The sequence below is a fragment of the Carcharodon carcharias genome, chromosome 2, assembly GCF_017639515.1.
Source record: "Carcharodon carcharias isolate sCarCar2 chromosome 2, sCarCar2.pri, whole genome shotgun sequence".
Lineage (NCBI taxonomy): Eukaryota > Metazoa > Chordata > Chondrichthyes > Lamniformes > Lamnidae > Carcharodon > Carcharodon carcharias.
The window spans coordinates 183,637,325-183,654,432 of record NC_054468.1 but is presented as its reverse complement, the minus strand read 5'-3'; the positions used below and the strand labels follow the sequence as shown (position 1 = coordinate 183,654,432).

The window sequence follows — 17,108 nt, the reverse complement described above, 5'->3', positions numbered from 1 at the left end:
AAACATACAAAAATAGAGAAGTACAGCAGGTCAGATAACATCTGAAGGAGGAAGACAGGTTACATACTTTCAGAACAATGCGACTGTATCCTGAACGGTCACTGCTGAAACATTAACCTAATTTTTCTTTCATGTGCTGAATAACCTGTTGTGTTACAAACAGCTTCTATTTTTAGAAATTGAGAATATTACTTTTCTTTAGTACAACTTGCCCAAGAAGAAAGTTTAGTTCAACATTCTTTTATTGCATATGGGGTTATTGAATTACATTTTGTCGCCTTGTGGTAACGTATACATAAAGTTCAAATCATGCTATCACTGTACACAAGACCACGTTCTCCTGAAGGCCATGTGTACGATACCGGAGTGTGTTACCTTTCTCCAAATGCTTCTTCTGGCATGCAGTTCCCACCAAATCAGACTGTGCCACACCCATTTTTCGATTGAGACGCCAGATTCGAACAGTATTATCATCAGAACAAGTGGCAATCTAAGAGAGGAGACAGAAATAGAATTAGGGCTCCAAAATCACAAATGTTTAGCTTTTTGGTGTATAAATTTACAGGAGGGGCATTGTGCAGAAGGGGCTCTTATTTATGCAGAGAGCCTACTTTCATGTAGTTAGCCATTTTAGCTTTTAGAATGGACACCATTTTCAATCTTTGGCAAAGCATGAAGGGGGATTTTTTTTTCAACTAAAAATAAGCCCATTGCTGATAAAAGCAAAATTATAGAAGGATCAGCCAAGATAATTATATTTCCTTCAAGACCACATTGAAGATGCACCTACAAATTTTGCTACCTCCAGATGCGATTCAAATACTCTTAGGAGTTTACTCCAATAGCGCACATTAAAATTCTTAATTTGGTATGGTAAGAATTAGCTGATCATACATCTTTAGTGAAATTTAGTAGTTTCACCTAGCTTCGATATCGCCCCCTACTGGCTCAAATGTGAGTCAACCAACTTACATTTGTAAAGTCAAACAACCAACAGGGCCAGTGCAAAGTTATATATTTAAAAAGAATAGTTTGTTCCATGCTTCACAAACAAAAATGTTCAATTTTCAAAATAAATAATCAGGTCGATGAGTTGGCTCAAATTGGCTGCCCCAGATGCTTCAATTAAGCAGAATTTGCTTGGGCAAGGTCCTGAGAAGTACAGCTGATTAACGTATTGTCCCATTTATAAGAACAACTGGTCAGCATCAGCTGAGTGACAAATTTTGCTCGACAACTTGGAACAAACAGTGTTTATACTATAGCCAAATTGACGGTGACTTCCCCTTTAAATACCACCTGACAGATCACAAGCGCACACATACTGACCTTTGAGAAGTCCGATGGGCACCAGGACACACATGTCACCTCTTGAGTGTGCCCATGGAGCACTGTTGGAGGATGATGAGGATCAGAGACCTGAAATAATGAGAATCAGGATTAAATTGATTTTCATCAAGCCAAATATCATGTTTAGCTTGATGGGATCTCATTGATGCAATTATAAATCCCAGATCATAGTCAGGTGAAAGAAAGTCACAAGTGGGACAACTTCTAACGACAGTGCTGCAATTCAGACTCAAATTATTATTGTGAAGTTGCCATAAGCATTCAGTCACTGTGACTAAATGCTTGCAGTCTAGACTGGAGTGCTGCCAAACAGACACCAGAGTGGAACTGGATCATATGGTGCAGTTCTTGACACATTAGTGTAGCCCAAATTTTAGTGATAAGATGACAGAATTTGTCAATTCTCAGCTCAAACATCTCTCCATCTTAATAGATTAGGCTAATTTGTCAGTCTGTCTCATGCACATTGACCCACTTTCTGCAGATGGTGGTGAAAAGATGAGTAACAAGGAGTCTTGAGAAACTATCCATCTACACAGGAGATCACTGGACAGTTCAGAGCTGATCTTCTGTGGAGAAAAAAAAAGTTTCCTGCTACCACAATCTACTCAAACGGCACAACTCACTGGAAGCAGGTGCAGCAAGTTTATCATTTACAATATCTCCCCTTCATTTTGTGAAAGTGACGATTCATGCAGTGTTGTAGTGCAATAAACAGTCCCGTGAAAACTTCACTGATGAAACTAGTGAAGTTAACCTATTCAGTTATGAAAGGCATCACAACCAAGCTGAAACCTGTTTTCATCTAATGTACCTAGAATAGCTTTCCAGCAGAAGTCGCTGGCTAGCATACAGGAGCAGCTATTGTAGCTAATTTTTCCATATCGAGAAGCCAGATGCTGAGGCCAGCTGCAATACCACTGCTGCCCCAGTCAGGATCAGCTAACACAACAGAAAATTGATTATATAGATGCCTCTTGGTTCATATGGTTCAGTTTTTCACTTCACAATGAACTATCAGAAGAGCCCTGAAGGTGCTGGTTAAATAGATTCCTGCACAGCACAGAACTGCAGCTCTCAATTCAACATGGAGTCACATTGTCCAAGACCGAAATTAATTGTACGCTTTGACAGCTGAGAGAAGATTGTTGAAAATGAAATCAGTATCGATATAAAAGACTCACTACTCAGAAACAGGGAATTTTAACCTGGAGGAAATTATTATAGATAAGTTAACCCCATAAATCTCTCTTATCCCTTTCACAATTTTTCAAAGAAGAATCACAAGAAGATTCTTAACCTCTGACAACAGTTCTGCAGGCTTTCAATTTCCTGTGATGAGTCACCCTCCATTTCAGCACTGACGCAGATGTGACAGTTAATAGATTAGCTGTTATAATGAACTCAAACATGCAAAATCTATCAGGAAAAAAGATGTAGGTCTACAGTGAGTGCGCACTGGGCACAAAATATATTTAATGAAACACTGGAGCGAGTTAAAGCAAAACCCGGAAGTTGAACCTAGGCTATACTAGAATTTAGCAAAGTACCAATATATCAATAATTAAACACTAAAATAAAACATTTAATTTAGATCCTGAACTAAATGCAACCTATCCCAGGCTTTCACAGAGGAATAATAGGGTAGAAATAATTGTTCATATCGCCCCACTTCTGGCAATATCATCAATGAAGAACCCTCACAGGGCTCATGGGGCTGCCTGCCCCTGAGGAATTGATGTTAATTTCTCCCCCATTGAATCTGGTCACATCTGATATAGTTATAATCCATCCAGTTCAGGGAGCCCAGTTCTGGGCACCACACTTTAGCAATCTTTCTGTGAAAGCATCAAAGAAGGCGCAGAAAAGAACTATGAGAATGGTTCCAGGGATGAGAGAGTTCATTTACGAGGATAAACTGGAGAAGCTGGGACTGTTCTCCTTACAGAAGAGAAAGTTGAGGTGAGATTTGACAGAGTTGTTCAAAATCATGAGGGTCTGCACAGAATAGGTGGGAAAAACTGTTCCCATTGGTAGAAGCATCGAGAATCAGAGAACATTGGTTTAAAGTGATTGGCAAAAGAATCAGAGGTGACATGGAGAAAAAACATTTTTACACTGCGAATAGTTAGGATCTGGAATGCACTGTGGAGGCAGGGTCAATCATCTTTCAAGAAAGTATTGGATAATTATTTGAGGAGAAAAGATTTGAAGAATAAGAATTTAGGAGTAATAAAGGGAGGTCTATCAAACCATGTGGCAGAAGAAGCTGCACGTAAAGGAAAGCAGAAAATTAAAATGGCAGAAATGTACTATTTTTACACAGCAAACAACTGATAAATTGCACTGAGTTACTCCAAGCTGTCTGCTTTCAGCACAACTGTACCACAATTGAGAAAAGAGGAGGCGAGAGGCCTGAAGGGCTCTTTGATGCAGATTGAAAAAGTGTAGTGTTAATACGCACTTTGGCTTGGTGCACCTGTTTCCACTTCAAACTGCACAGCAGTCACTCACCTTCCAGATATAAGCGTTATGGTCAGTGGACCCGCTGAGGAGGAATTGATCATCCAGACTAAGATTGGCCTTGATATAGAAGGTGGAGTTCTGGTGACCATTGAAGGTTGCCACTATATAAAACATAGAAGGGCAATTATTAAAAGGTGGATAAAGAAATCCCATGAATTAAGATCTGACCTGCTTCGGACAACTTAGCATCAGATTTTTGGACTTAAATTATTGGAAATTTTAAAAATATGCCAGAGTAGGTCAAAAGCTCAAAAATAATGATGCTACTAATTCATTTATATTACCTATGAGTTTGCATTCTTTCTCAATGGTACAAAGTCTCCAATTGTTGTCTTGACTGTGACTATGAACTTGATAAATGGAACAAGTCACATTCAAGCTGAACCAAGATGTCAATGCAAGCAGAGTCAGATTAGACATTCGAGGAAAGTACAGTGCATGAGAGCTCATTGAGCTCTGCCCATATTTCCTCACATGGATATGTACAAATCGCACAGTGTGAGAAGGGAAAATCAAGCTTTTTATAGTGTATGCACCTTACAAAATACAAGTCCTTTATGCTGGAAAGAACCTTGCAAACTTTAATGTTGTCAACTACAGACCTGGAACAAAACCCCAACTCATTCCCTCAACCAGTTTGTATTAGACATAGGGAGACTTCACGCAAAGCAAATTAAAAAAAAACACACCCTCTAGATGTTGCCTCAAGTTCCACAAGCTCAGTTTTCACTTTGGAAAGGTGCTTTGCCTTCTGACCAAGAATTTAAGTTTGTAAGACAGGTGGACATAAAAATCTCAAAATAATCATCTTGGGATTTATCCCAACGCTGCATGTGGTACCTTATTGTAGGTAAACTGGCTGCAACATTTCCTTACATAACAGGTGGCGATACTTCAAAAATGACTTAATTGGTTGTAAAGCAATTTGGAATGGGCTGAGGTCATGAAACTGGCTATATAAATGCAATGTTTTTCCTTTGTATTCATATTACAACTCTCAGCTTGGTATGCAGCTGTTTCACTTTACATCATGACAAGAATTGTGGTGCAAATTGAGTTCTGAGTGCATTGGAGTTTTTTTCATATTCTTTTTTGGGATGTGTGCATTGCTGACTAAGTCAACATATATTGCACATTCCTAACTGCCCTTTGAGAAGGTGGTGGTGAGCTGCCTTCTTGAACTGTGGCAGTTCATGTGGTGCAGGTACTGTTAGGGAGGGAGTTCCAGGATTTTGACCCAGCGACAGTGGAAGAATGGCGATTTAATTCCAAGCCAGGTTGGTGTGTGGCTTGGAGGGGTGCTTGCGAGTGGTGGCGTTCCCATGCGACTGTCCTTGTATGAGGCAGAGGTCACGAGTTTGGAAGGTGCTGTCAAAGGAGCCTTGGTGAGTTGCTGGTGCATCTTGTAGACAGTATATACTGCTGCCACTGTCAATATTGGAGTGAGTGAATGTTAAAAGGTGGTAGATGGGGTGCCAATCAAGCGGGCTGCTTTGTCCAAGATGATGTCAAGCCTCTTGAATGTTGTTGATGCTGCACTGAACCAGGCAAGTGGAGAGTTTTCCATCATACTCCTAACTTGTGCCTTGTAGATTGTGGACAGGCTTTGGGGAGTCAGGTGGTGAGTTACTCACCACAGGATTCCCAGCCTCTGACCTGCTCTTGTAGCCAATGTTTATATGGCTGGTCCAGTTCAGTTTCTGGTCAATGGTAACCCAAAGGATATTGATAGTGGGGAATTCAGCTATGGTAATGCCATTGAATGTCATGGGGTTAATGGTTAGATTCCCTCTTGTTGGAGATGGTCATTGCCTAGCACTTGTGTACCATGAATGTTACTTGCCACTTATCAGTGCAAGCCTGAATGTTGTCCAGGTCTTGTTCCATATGGACACAGATTGCTTCACAATCTGAGGAGTCTCGAATGGCGAACATTGTGCAATCATCAGTGAACATCCCCACTTTTGACCATATGGTGGAGGCAAAGTCATTGATGAAGTAGCTGAAGATGGTTGGGCCTAGGACACATCCATGAGGAACTCCTGCAGTGATGTCCTAGAGCTGAGATGACTGATCTCCAACAACCACAACCATCTTACTTTGTGTTTGGTATGATTCCAACCAGTGGAGAGTTTTGCCCCTGATTCCCATTGACTCCAGTTTTGCTAGGGCTCCTTGATGTCACATTCTCAAATGCTGCCTTGATGTCAAAGTCAGTCACTCTCACCTCTGGAGTTCAGCTCTTTTGTCCATGTTTGGACCAAGGCTGTAATAAGGTCAGGAGCTTAGTAGGCCTGGTAGGAGCCAAACTGAGTATCAGTGAGCAGGTTATTGCTGAGTAAGTGCCGCTTGATAGCACTATTAACAACACCTTCCATCACCTTGCTAATAATTGAGAGGAGACTGACGGGGGCAGTAATTGGCCAGGTTGGATTTGTCCTGCTTTTTGTGGACAGGACATACCTGGGCAACTTTTCACATTACCAGGTAGATGCCGGTGTTGTAGCTGTACTGGGACCACTTGGCAAGGGGTGCAGCTAGTTGAGGTGCACAGGGATTCTAGGTGTTCTCGTGCATGAGTTACAAAAAGTTAGAATGCAGGTACAGCTTATAATCAGGAAGGCTAATGAAATGCTATCTTTCAATATGAGAGGAATTGAACAAAATAGTAAGAATGTTGTGCTTCAGATCTACAGGGCATTGGTGAGGCCACATCTCGGATACTGTGTGCAGTTTTGGTCTCCTTATTTAAGGAAGGATGTAAATGTATTGGGAGGCAGTTCAGAGGAGGTTAACTCGATTGATACCTGGAATGAGTGGGTTGTCTTATGAGGAAAGGTTAGACAGGCTGGGCTTATTTCCGCTGTATTTTAGAAGAGTGAGGGGTGACTTGACTGAAGTGTATAAGATCCTGAATGGTCTTGACAAGGTGGACATGGAAAGGATGTTTCCTCTTGTGGGTGAGTCCAGAGCTGTGGGGCACTGTTTTAAAATTAGGGATTGCCCTTTTAGGACAGAGATGAGGAGAAATTTTCTGAGGGTTGTGCTACTTTGGAACTCTCGGCCTCAGAAGGTGGAGGAGGCAGGATCACTGAACATTAAGGCAGAGGTAGATGTTTCCTTGCCTAACAAGAATCTAAAGGCAGATGGGAATGTAAAACTTGAAATACAAACAGATCAGCCATGGTCTTACTGAATGGTGGAGCAGGTCAAGGGACCAAATGGCTGACTTATGCTCCTATTTTGTAGGTTTGTATGTTCTTCAGTACCATTGCTGGAATGCTGCCAGGGCCCATAGCCTTTGCACTATCTAGTGCCTTCAACTATTTCTTGATATCATGTGGAGCAAATTGAATTGGCTGAAGAATGGCACCTGTGATGCTGGAGTCCTGACGCCGAGATGGATCATCTACTCAACACTTCTGGCTGAACATGGCTGCAAAGGCTTCAGCCTTGTCTTTTGCACTGATGTGCTGGGCTCTTCCATCATTGAGGATGGGTTTATTTATGGAGCCGCCTCCTCCAATTAGCTGCTTAATTGTCCACCATCATTTATGACTGGATGTGGCAGGGCCGCAGAGCTTAGATCTGATCTGTTGATTGTGGGATCGCTTAGCTCCATCTATCACATGTACTTTTGCTGTCTGCCATGCAAGTAGTCCTGTGTGGTGGCTTCACCAGGTTGACATTTCATTTTCAGATGTGCCTGGTACTGCTCCTGGCATGCCCTCCTGCACTCTTCATTGAACCAGGGTTGATCCATTGGTTTAATGGCAATGGTAGAGTGAGGGATATGTCAGGCCATGAGGTTACAGAAGGTCGTTGAATACAATTCTGCTGCTGATGGCCCACAGCACCTCATGGATGCCTGTTTTGAGCTGTTCGAAATCTATTCCATTTAGCACGGTGGTAGTGCCACACAACACAATGGAGGGTATTGCTCAGTGTGAAGACAGGAGTTTGCCTTCATTGCTATATGGTGGTCACTCCTACCAATACTGTCATCCACAAATGCATCTGCAACAGGTAGGTTGGTGAGGATGAGGTCAAGTAGATTTTTCCTGTTGATTCCCTCACCACCTGCTGCAGACCCAGTCTAGCAGCTGTGCCCTCCAGGACTCAGCCAGTAGGTTCACTAGGTTGATTCTGGGTATGGAGGGATTTTCTTATGAGGAGAGGTTGAGTCGGTTGGGCCTGAACTCATTAGAGTTTAGAAGAATGAGAGGCAACCTTATTGAAACATAAGGGAACTTGACAGGGTAGATCCTGAAAGGTTGTTTCCCCTTGTAGGTGAGTGTTGGACCAGAGGGCATAGTCTCAGAATAAGGGGTCACCCAATTAAAAGAGATGAGGAGAAATTTCTTTTCTCAGAGGGTCGTGAATCTGTGGAATTCTTGACTGCAGAGGGCTGTAGAAGCTGGGTCGATAAATATATTCAAGGCATTGATAGACAGATTTTTAATCAGTAAGGGAATCAAAGTTTATGGGGAAAAGGCAGGAAAGTGGAATTGAGGATTATCAGATCAGCCATGAACTCATTGAATGGCAGAGCAGACTCGATGGCCCGAAAGGCCTACTTCTGCTCCTACATCTTATGGCCTTATGGTAGTGGTGCTACCGAGCCACTCTTGGTGATGGACTTTGAAGTCCCCCATCAAGAGTACTTAATACACCCTTGCCACCCTCAGTACTTCTTCCAAGTGGTTTTCAACATGGAGAAGCACTGATTCATCAGCTCAGGGGGGTGTGGGAGGTAGGTAGTAATCTGCAGGAGATTTCCTTGCCCACATTTGACCTGATGCCATGAGACTTCATGGGGTCCAGAGTCAATGTTGAGTTGTCCTAGTGCAACTCCCTCCTGACTAAATGCCACTGTGCCACCACCTCTGTTTGGGTCTGTCTTGCCAGTAGGACAGGACATAACCAGGGATGGTGAGTGTCTGGGACAAAGTCATACTCTCAGAATCATACATTACAGACAATGTCAGGCTGTGACTTGACTAGTCTGTGGGACAGCTCTTCTTGTAGGGTTGACAAAGTTGGGTGTGCCGTTGCCGTTTCCAGTGCTGAGGTTGATGTTAGGTGGTCCATTTGGTTTCACACAATCAAGTGACTTGCTAGACCATTTCAGAGACATTAAGAGTCAACCACATTGCTGTGGGTCTGGAGTCACATGTAGACCAGACCAGACCAGGTAAGAATGGCATCAGTGAACCAGAACCATTTTGATGACAATCGACAACAGTTTCATGGTGACTATTACTAAGGCTAGCTTTTCAGTATTCCAGGGTCAGTTTAGACCTAGACTCCAAATTTATATTAAATTCTTAACTTTGCACCAACATTGTAGGTTAAATGCAATTTGTGTTACTCCGAGGTAAGTTACTCATCAGATTTTATAAGGAATAGCATCCACACAGCACCATTCATATCAAAAAGTCTTAAAACACTTTACACTTTTTAAAGTGTATGCAAGTTGGAAACAAAAGGATGCAAATATAGGTTTTATATAAAAATTAATCTAATTCTCATTGTTGAAAGAAGAAGTAAAGAAGGAACAGTAGAAAAGTTGACCTTATGGTCCATAAATAAATGAAAAAGCTCCTCTTCTTTACCAAAGTGTAACAGACAGACAAGCCCTTACTCACCTGGTGCAGTTTTCAGGCCAGTCACATTAAACATGTAAATGTTATCATCAGTGCAGTTTGCAAAAAGATTGGAGCCTTTTGAGTCCAAGACAATATTGGAATATCCTGCAAAAGTGAAGAGACAGAAATTCCCCAATTATTTTAGGGTATAGTTTAAAAATCTAATTTTCCACAGCCAGAAACGAACTGTACTACAATTAAATCAATAAATATTATCATGCAATGCAAATATCTTGCTCAAAACAAGCCTATTAGGCCTCAGGAACAGAGATAAACTGCAGTTAAGGTGCCCTATTTTTAAAATATTCAGACGAGAACATAACAGTTTTAAATATTCAGTGCTTCATAACATTAAGTACTTCAATATTTTACTACAGCAGGACTTGCTTCCTGCAATTTGAATTATGATACTTGGTCAGAGTAGGTCATGCACCATTTCCTCTGCTCCTTCAGGGGAATAATTCTACATTCAATAGCAGATTCCTAACCATACATCAATGAATCCTCATCCTTCTCCTAAAGCTGCACTGACAGGAAAAGGATATGTACCTAGCTTCCGTGCACTCGTTCCTGGATAAGGGAAGGACTGGACTGGCACAGGATCTTGGTGATGAATGGTATAGTTCTTCCTCAAATCCCACATTTTGATGACGCTGGAAAATAAATATAATCCAATTTTAAAGATGTGACAGACTTTGCATAAACGCTGTAAAGAAATGTTAGTCTTGGTTTAGTAATCGCACCTGCATCTGAGTCAAAAAGGTATGACTTCAAGTCACAATCCAGGAACTGGAGATTGCAATCTAAATGGATACTTCAATGCAGTCCTGAAGGAGCTATCCTTCGAATCCAACATTAAACCAAGATCGTCTCGGATCGCACAGCACTATTTCAAGAACAGTGTCCTGGCCAGCGTTTACCCCTCAACAAACATCACTAAAACAGATGTTATGATCCCCAGCTGAGGTTACCACTGGACAAGCCCGATGGCAGCTTGATGGATCATAACTTTTATTTGATTGCTTATATATGTGGAGAGGGGCTACTGAACAGAAGTCAGCTAATGAGCTTTTAACAAAAGCATAAAACATTAAACAAGGAAAGGTGAACTATATTACAATACTTCTTCACCCACAACTATACGTTTACAGATAAATACAGATTTGTAAGGATAACGCAAGTTACAAAAGCTGTCTTATACTCTAAATGTTCACAGTAACGACACAGTCTATGTAAACCAATTGGCAACCTGAGGTCAAACACATGACACACTGAAACCAAGTGACAGATGCCACCCCAGACATATGCTATGGATCTCTCCTCAACTCCACCCCCAGATGCCTCTTACACCATGAACCAACCAGTCTCACTGAACTCTGTTTTTCACACGAGGGTTTCCAATCTCCACTTTCCAAGAACTTGTCTTGAAATAGTCTCCCAAACCGATGCTTTCTTTCAGACACCTTCCACAAGGGTTCAACTCTAGGGTTTCGAACTCTCCTTCTGACGTTCCTCTTCCCTGGGTCACCACATGCATTCAAGCTGTCAACCATGCACTCTCACTGACTCAGCCGTCAACAGTATACCTCTGCTTCATATGCCCATCGCAAAGAGCTACAGGCCTTCAGCCGTCCTTTAGGCCTTCTGACTTCTCACAAGCCATTATATCGCTTTGACTCTGCTTCCTGCAGCTTGAGGCTTTAAACGTGAAACTTGGAGCCTTTCTCTGGCCCTCATCCTTGACTTCACTTACCAGGACCTTTTCCAGGTTCCTGTCCTTCCTTTGACTAGAAGGTCTGCTTGGGACTCTCTCCTGCTTTGCTCCACTTCCTTCTTTAGCTTGGGACTAGCTATCTATTCCCTTTGCCCTAGTCTCTGTGGCAGCTACTTTCAACCAACTTTAGCTGGATCTGGCTATCTGTCCCTTCTAGGTTGCTTCTGCTAGGCAGCTGTCTTCAAAACCAACTGAACTCAAACAGTTTCCAAATCAAACTGCTGTTTCTAGTTTCGTGTGTGTGTGTGTGTGTGTGTGTGTGTGTGTGTGTGTGTGTGTGTGTGTGTGTGTGTGTGTGTGTGTGTGTGTGACCTGCCTCTCTGGACCCCTGCTGCTAGGCAACAGCCCAGTTTTTCTACCTTTGTTTGCTTAACTTGTCTTACAGTTGTAAACTCTCATTAGAAATGCAGACACCCTGTAAAGTGAAATTAAAAATTCAACATGACCTTTTCTTAACATACAGATACAGAAATACTAATGAAACTTAAACATTAAAGCTAAAACTCATTCTTAATACCCATAAATACTAACATAACTTACTTAAACTATCTCTATTTTCTAAAACAGATACAAAATCAAATACTGCAGATGCTGGCAATCTGAAATGAAAGCAGAAAATGCTGGAAACACTCAGCAACAGAAACATTATTGTACTTTCTACAAATGATACCTGACCTGCTGGGGTTTTCCAGGGTTTTTTTTTTAATACCATTAAAACAGATGATCTGGTCATTGATACAATTGCTGTTTAAATTTATCCCCACTAAGCAGGGATATTCTGCAATCCCTCCCCCACAGGCTTAGCCTCTCCTTAACCCTCCAAATGTGCAAAGCAATTTGGAAGGAATCCCCCCTCCACCCCAACCCCAGTCCACACTTTGGACCTCTGCACAGAGCAGAAATATAGTGAATGCCCGAGTTCCCCACTGAACAGTATATAGATGTTTGGAGTCAACCTTCTCCCTACCCCACACTGGCATTCATTTGATCCAAGCCTGCAAAGCTAAGCTGAGCACCTCTCCACGTACTGTAAACGATTACTTGAGTGATCAGTGCCTCCCACCCACCCCAGCTTCTTTTGTGAGCACACCTCACCTCACCCTTCCCAGCATCATTTATCTGACTGGAGCCAATCTCTTGCTAATTTTTTTTTTTAACCAAACCTCCTCTCTCCCCTCTTTCTCTTTGCCATCCTCTGCTTCCACTCATCTCTGTTCTTGGTCTATTTATTTTCCCCTACCCTGTTTGACCTGAAATCTGCATTTTACCAACCAGAATATTGACTAGATTAAAAAATACTTAGGCGGAGGAGAGCAACAACACCTTCGCCCTTCTCAGGCTTTTAACCGAAAGCCACACTTGGGTATTCATTTGGAATCAGTGGCGAATGGGAGGAGATGAAAAGAGTGTGTGGGGACAGGCGAGGGGGTGCACAAAAGAGAGAACAAATCAAGGAAGGTAGAGAGAAATCATGATTCATTGAATTACCAGCAATCTAGAAGAAATGTATTTATTTTAAATAAGTTAACGGGGGCCAGGCAGAATGAGAATGGCCCTGAATGAGAACAGTATAATCAAGCAGTCTTCCTTAGCCGACAGGGCCCTCAACTGTGTCCGGCCCATCTCCCGCGCATCCGCCCTCACACCTTCCTCTCCCTCCCAGAACCATGATAGGGTCCCCTTTGTCATCACTTATCACCCCACCAGCCTCCACATTCAAAGGATCATCCTCCGCCATTCTGCCAACTCCAGCAAGATGCCACCACCAAATACATCTTCCCTTCACCCCCCCACCCCAAATCAGCATTCCGTAGGGACCATTCCCTCTGGGACAGCCTGGTCCACTCCTCCATCACCCCCTACACCTCAACCCCCTCCCACCGCACCTTGCCATGCAACCGTAGAAGGTGCAACACCTGCCCCTTCACTTCCCCCCTCCTCACCGTCCAAGGGCCCAAACACTCCTTTCAAGTGAAGCAGCATTTCGCTTGCACGTCCCTCAATTTAGTCTACTGCATTCACTGCTCCCAATGCAGTCTCCTCTACATTGGAGAGACCAAACGCAGACTGGGTGACCGCTTTGCGGAACATCTTCAGTCTGTCTGCAAGCATGGCCCAAGACCTCCCTGTTGCTTGCCATTTCAACACTCCACCCTGCTCTCATGCCCACATGTCCATCCTTGGCCTGCTGCAATGTTCCAGTGAAGCTCAACACAAACTGGAGGAACAGCACCCCATCTTCCGATTAGGCACTTTACAGCCTTCCGGAGTGAATATTGAGTTCAACAACTTCAGAGCATGAACTCTCTCCTCTGTCCTCACCCCCTTTCCGATCCCCCTTTTTTTCTAATAATTATTTAAAATATAATTTTCTTTTCCCACCTATTTCTACTATTTACAAATTTATTTCCGTCCATTGTTTTATCTCCACCTTTTAGCCCATTTCGATCTGTTCCCCCCACCCCCATTAGGGCCACCTGTAACTTGCTCATCCTGCTTTCTACCCTTATTGTCACCATTAGCACATTCCTTAGCTAACATCACCACTGTCAACACCCCTTTGTCCATCTCCACCCATCACTGGCCCTCAATCCAGCTCTACTTGTCTCACCACCCTCAGCTAGCTCATATTTCACCTCATTTCTATTTTTGTTTAGTTCTGATGAAGAGTCATATGGACTCGAAACGTTAACTGTCTTCCTCTCCACAGATGCTGTCTGACCTGCTGAGTTTTTCCAGCCATTTTTGTTTCAGATTTCCAGCATCTGCAGTATTTTGCTTTTAATCAAGCAATTGTTAGCTTCCTCATCTGATAAACACAGTTCTCATTCCTGTTCCAAGTTCCACTTACCCATCCACTGCCCCCGCAGAAATCAAAGTTTTCTCATCTCGAAAAATCACCACTGTTACACTCTGCTGAAAATCCTGTGGAAAACAAGAGACACACCATTATGATCAGGAGACTGGAAGCCCAACCACTGAAGCAGCGGTGATCGGAGCACCGCCACAGAGAGGTACAGAGAACTACAGTGAAAAGAATCATACCACAGAAGGAGCAAGTCCCCGTGCAGCCAGTCGCCGTTTCTTCTGTTTTGGAGGAGTCTGCCTGACCTGTGTGTTGTGAGCCCCAGTAATTTGCTTCACTTGTCTGTAAAATCCATCTAACCAGAAACAAGAAGTCTTATGAATAAACTTCAAAATTAAGACTCAGTTTTTGTCCCCCCTGCACACTCTTCGTGCTTTAACACTCTTTGAGCTGTATTTGTCATGTGAGGAAGCTACCAATTGCTTGATTATACTATTCTCATTCAGGGCCATTGTCATTCTGCCTGCCTTAACATAGACTGAGAATTAGCCATCTCTTAGACCTGGGCTGGTGATGGTGAAGAGAACATCATAACCAAATCACAGAAAGGTAGTATCTTGACCACCTCTTGAAGCTAGGGATCTCAGCTTTACGTTCTGCATTACTCAGTTTCACACTGATGCACCACAGAATTATATACAGGGGACATTGAAAAAGGCAACCTCCCTATCAGAACCTCATCCTTTCCATAATTAAAAATAAGTTAGATAAGTTTATACTTACCTTAAACATAATAAATTTGTTTCTAAGAGACACAGGTAACCATTTGGGTATTGTTGAGAAGGAAGTGCCAAGTTGGACTACAAAAGAATAGGACTGGCATTCGTAAATAAATTTATATTATATTATGTTAATATTAAATTATTTCCAGAAAATGCTGGAAATACTCAGCAGGTTTGGCAACATCCGTGGAGGGAGAAACAGAGTTAGCATTTCAGGTTGTGACCTTTCATCAGGACACATTTTATTTCAGATTTCCAGCATCTGCAGTGTTTTGCTTTTATATGTTGTTGCAGTTCAGCATCAGTGTGTGGTCATTCTGCTGCCTTTAAACAGGATTTGTGCAGTGAATGCACCACTGAGGCCAGCAGCTGCTCTTTAAAATGAAAAGTAGAAATCAAAAGGTCAGAATTGTTATAAAACAACTTCTAAAAGTGTTTCTCTGAATGCAAATACTCCTCCAAACAGTAAAAGCACATGATATCCTGTTATGAAGAGACCAGTGCACACAATCGCTTAGCAAAATCTATCGAAAAGTTTTCAATACAATTGCCAATGATTTTACTTTACACAAGGCACAATTTTGTTTAATGCCACATTCCTCCTACTAAAGAAATATTTTGATAACCTGACATTACAATCAGTTAATATTTCAGTCCAAACACCAAAGGTTGGAGAAATGTTGGGATCACAGATGCCCCAACAATTCCTCATGTTATGCTTGCACCATTCACAATCTCCATAACAGATCCAAGATGGGAGGCAAATACTTATGAAAAGCACCTCATTTTATTACACGTATACCAATAAAATGGGAGAGGTATATAAGAATAAAAGCTTGCACCCAACACACTAAGAATACATGCACCCAGGTCATTGACTTAAAACAGTGGTACGTAAGTCTTCGAATCAGTCACATAAGTCATTCAGTACCTGTGCTGGTTGTTTGAAAGAATCAACTAATTAGACCCAGTCTCCTCCTCTTTTCACATAACCCAACAAATGTTTCCTGACTTTGGGGAGCCCTGTTTCACCACTTCATCAGTAGAACTGATTCTGAAGTAGGAAATGAAAAATAAACCATACGTAATACTTGGAGCCAAAAAGAGACCACACGAACCTGAAAACTCTAATCCACAAGCATTGCACAGTGCATTAAGCTATGCAGAGTCACATGGAGTAAACTGCAGTTCTCTGATGTACAAATAAGTGATCTCATGATATTATCTATTTCTCTTAATGAGTGTTTGTCAACATCTTTTTAGATAAGACATTTTACTGCAACGCAACACATTGATCGTCCCAGTTTACAAATGAAAAATTCAAGTTCTTAATGTGAATTTTACAAGGAAGATAAAAGATCAGTTCAAAGAGAACAAAATGATCTCACAGCCAGTGTCAGCATCAAGCACTTCTAAGCTGTCAATAGCAAAACCAAGTACAGACGAAAGCTCTTTCTGCACTTTTGCATCTTGGTTTTCAACTTCAATCTATCAACTTCAATCTGTAATCTATCAGGTTTTTTTTTTCCTGTTTCTGCTACCAGCAATCCATGACTGGCTTTTTAAGCCAGTTTTGTGCTTGAACTAGAATCTTGGTGTCAAAGTCACAGCAAAGTGGGTTCAGACCATTTCAACTCAGTTTTAATAAAACCTTTACAGCCAGCAAAAAAAAGTCCAAGAGGGAACGATTACCTGTTCAGAAAATCATTTACAGTACTTACTGAAATGATTACCCTTAAAACGCATATTTATAATTGGATAGCCAGAAGAAGCTGAATCTAGTCAACAGTAAATTGTGGCATTGACAGTTCTATTTAATCCCACTGTTCTACTTCCAAGAAGACTACCTCAATTTTTCTCCACATCCCCTATTAGCATTGGAAGGTACTGGGAAAAACATTTGATTGTGGGTGCCTCTGAAGGGCCTACAAGTCTATCATCAGCCAGTAGGAAGCCACATAAAGATAGGAGGGATAGCACTGTTAATCAAGGATGGCATTAGTGAGAGATGACCTTGGTTCAGGAGATCAGGATTTAGAATCAGTTTGGGTGAAGATGAGAAATAGCAGGGCAAAGAAGTCACCAGTGGGAGTGGTCTACAGGCCCTTAACAGTAACCACAATGTAGGACAAATTATACAAGAAATATTGGGTGCTAAAGGGACAGCAATAATCATGGGTGACTTTAATCTACATATTAACTGGAAAATCAGATTGGAAGTA

General features: G+C 42.0%; 1 protein-coding gene across 2 annotated transcripts in view; it reads right to left on the bottom strand.

Moving 5' to 3' along the window:
• Positions 1 to 17,108, bottom strand: part of dtl (denticleless E3 ubiquitin protein ligase homolog (Drosophila)) — a 168,827-nt gene that overhangs the window by 4,469 nt on the left and 147,250 nt on the right. For both annotated transcript variants that reach the window (XM_041213768.1, XM_041213767.1), the window contains exons 7-13: positions 14,344 to 14,459; positions 14,150 to 14,223; positions 10,074 to 10,177; positions 9,525 to 9,629; positions 3,865 to 3,977; positions 1,330 to 1,419; positions 376 to 490 (exon numbers count right to left, since the gene is read on the bottom strand). In XM_041213768.1, the coding sequence (XP_041069702.1) occupies positions 376 to 490; positions 1,330 to 1,419; positions 3,865 to 3,977; positions 9,525 to 9,629; positions 10,074 to 10,177; positions 14,150 to 14,223; positions 14,344 to 14,459 (717 nt within the window). The remainder of the gene's footprint in view (positions 1 to 375; positions 491 to 1,329; positions 1,420 to 3,864; positions 3,978 to 9,524; positions 9,630 to 10,073; positions 10,178 to 14,149; positions 14,224 to 14,343; positions 14,460 to 17,108) is intronic.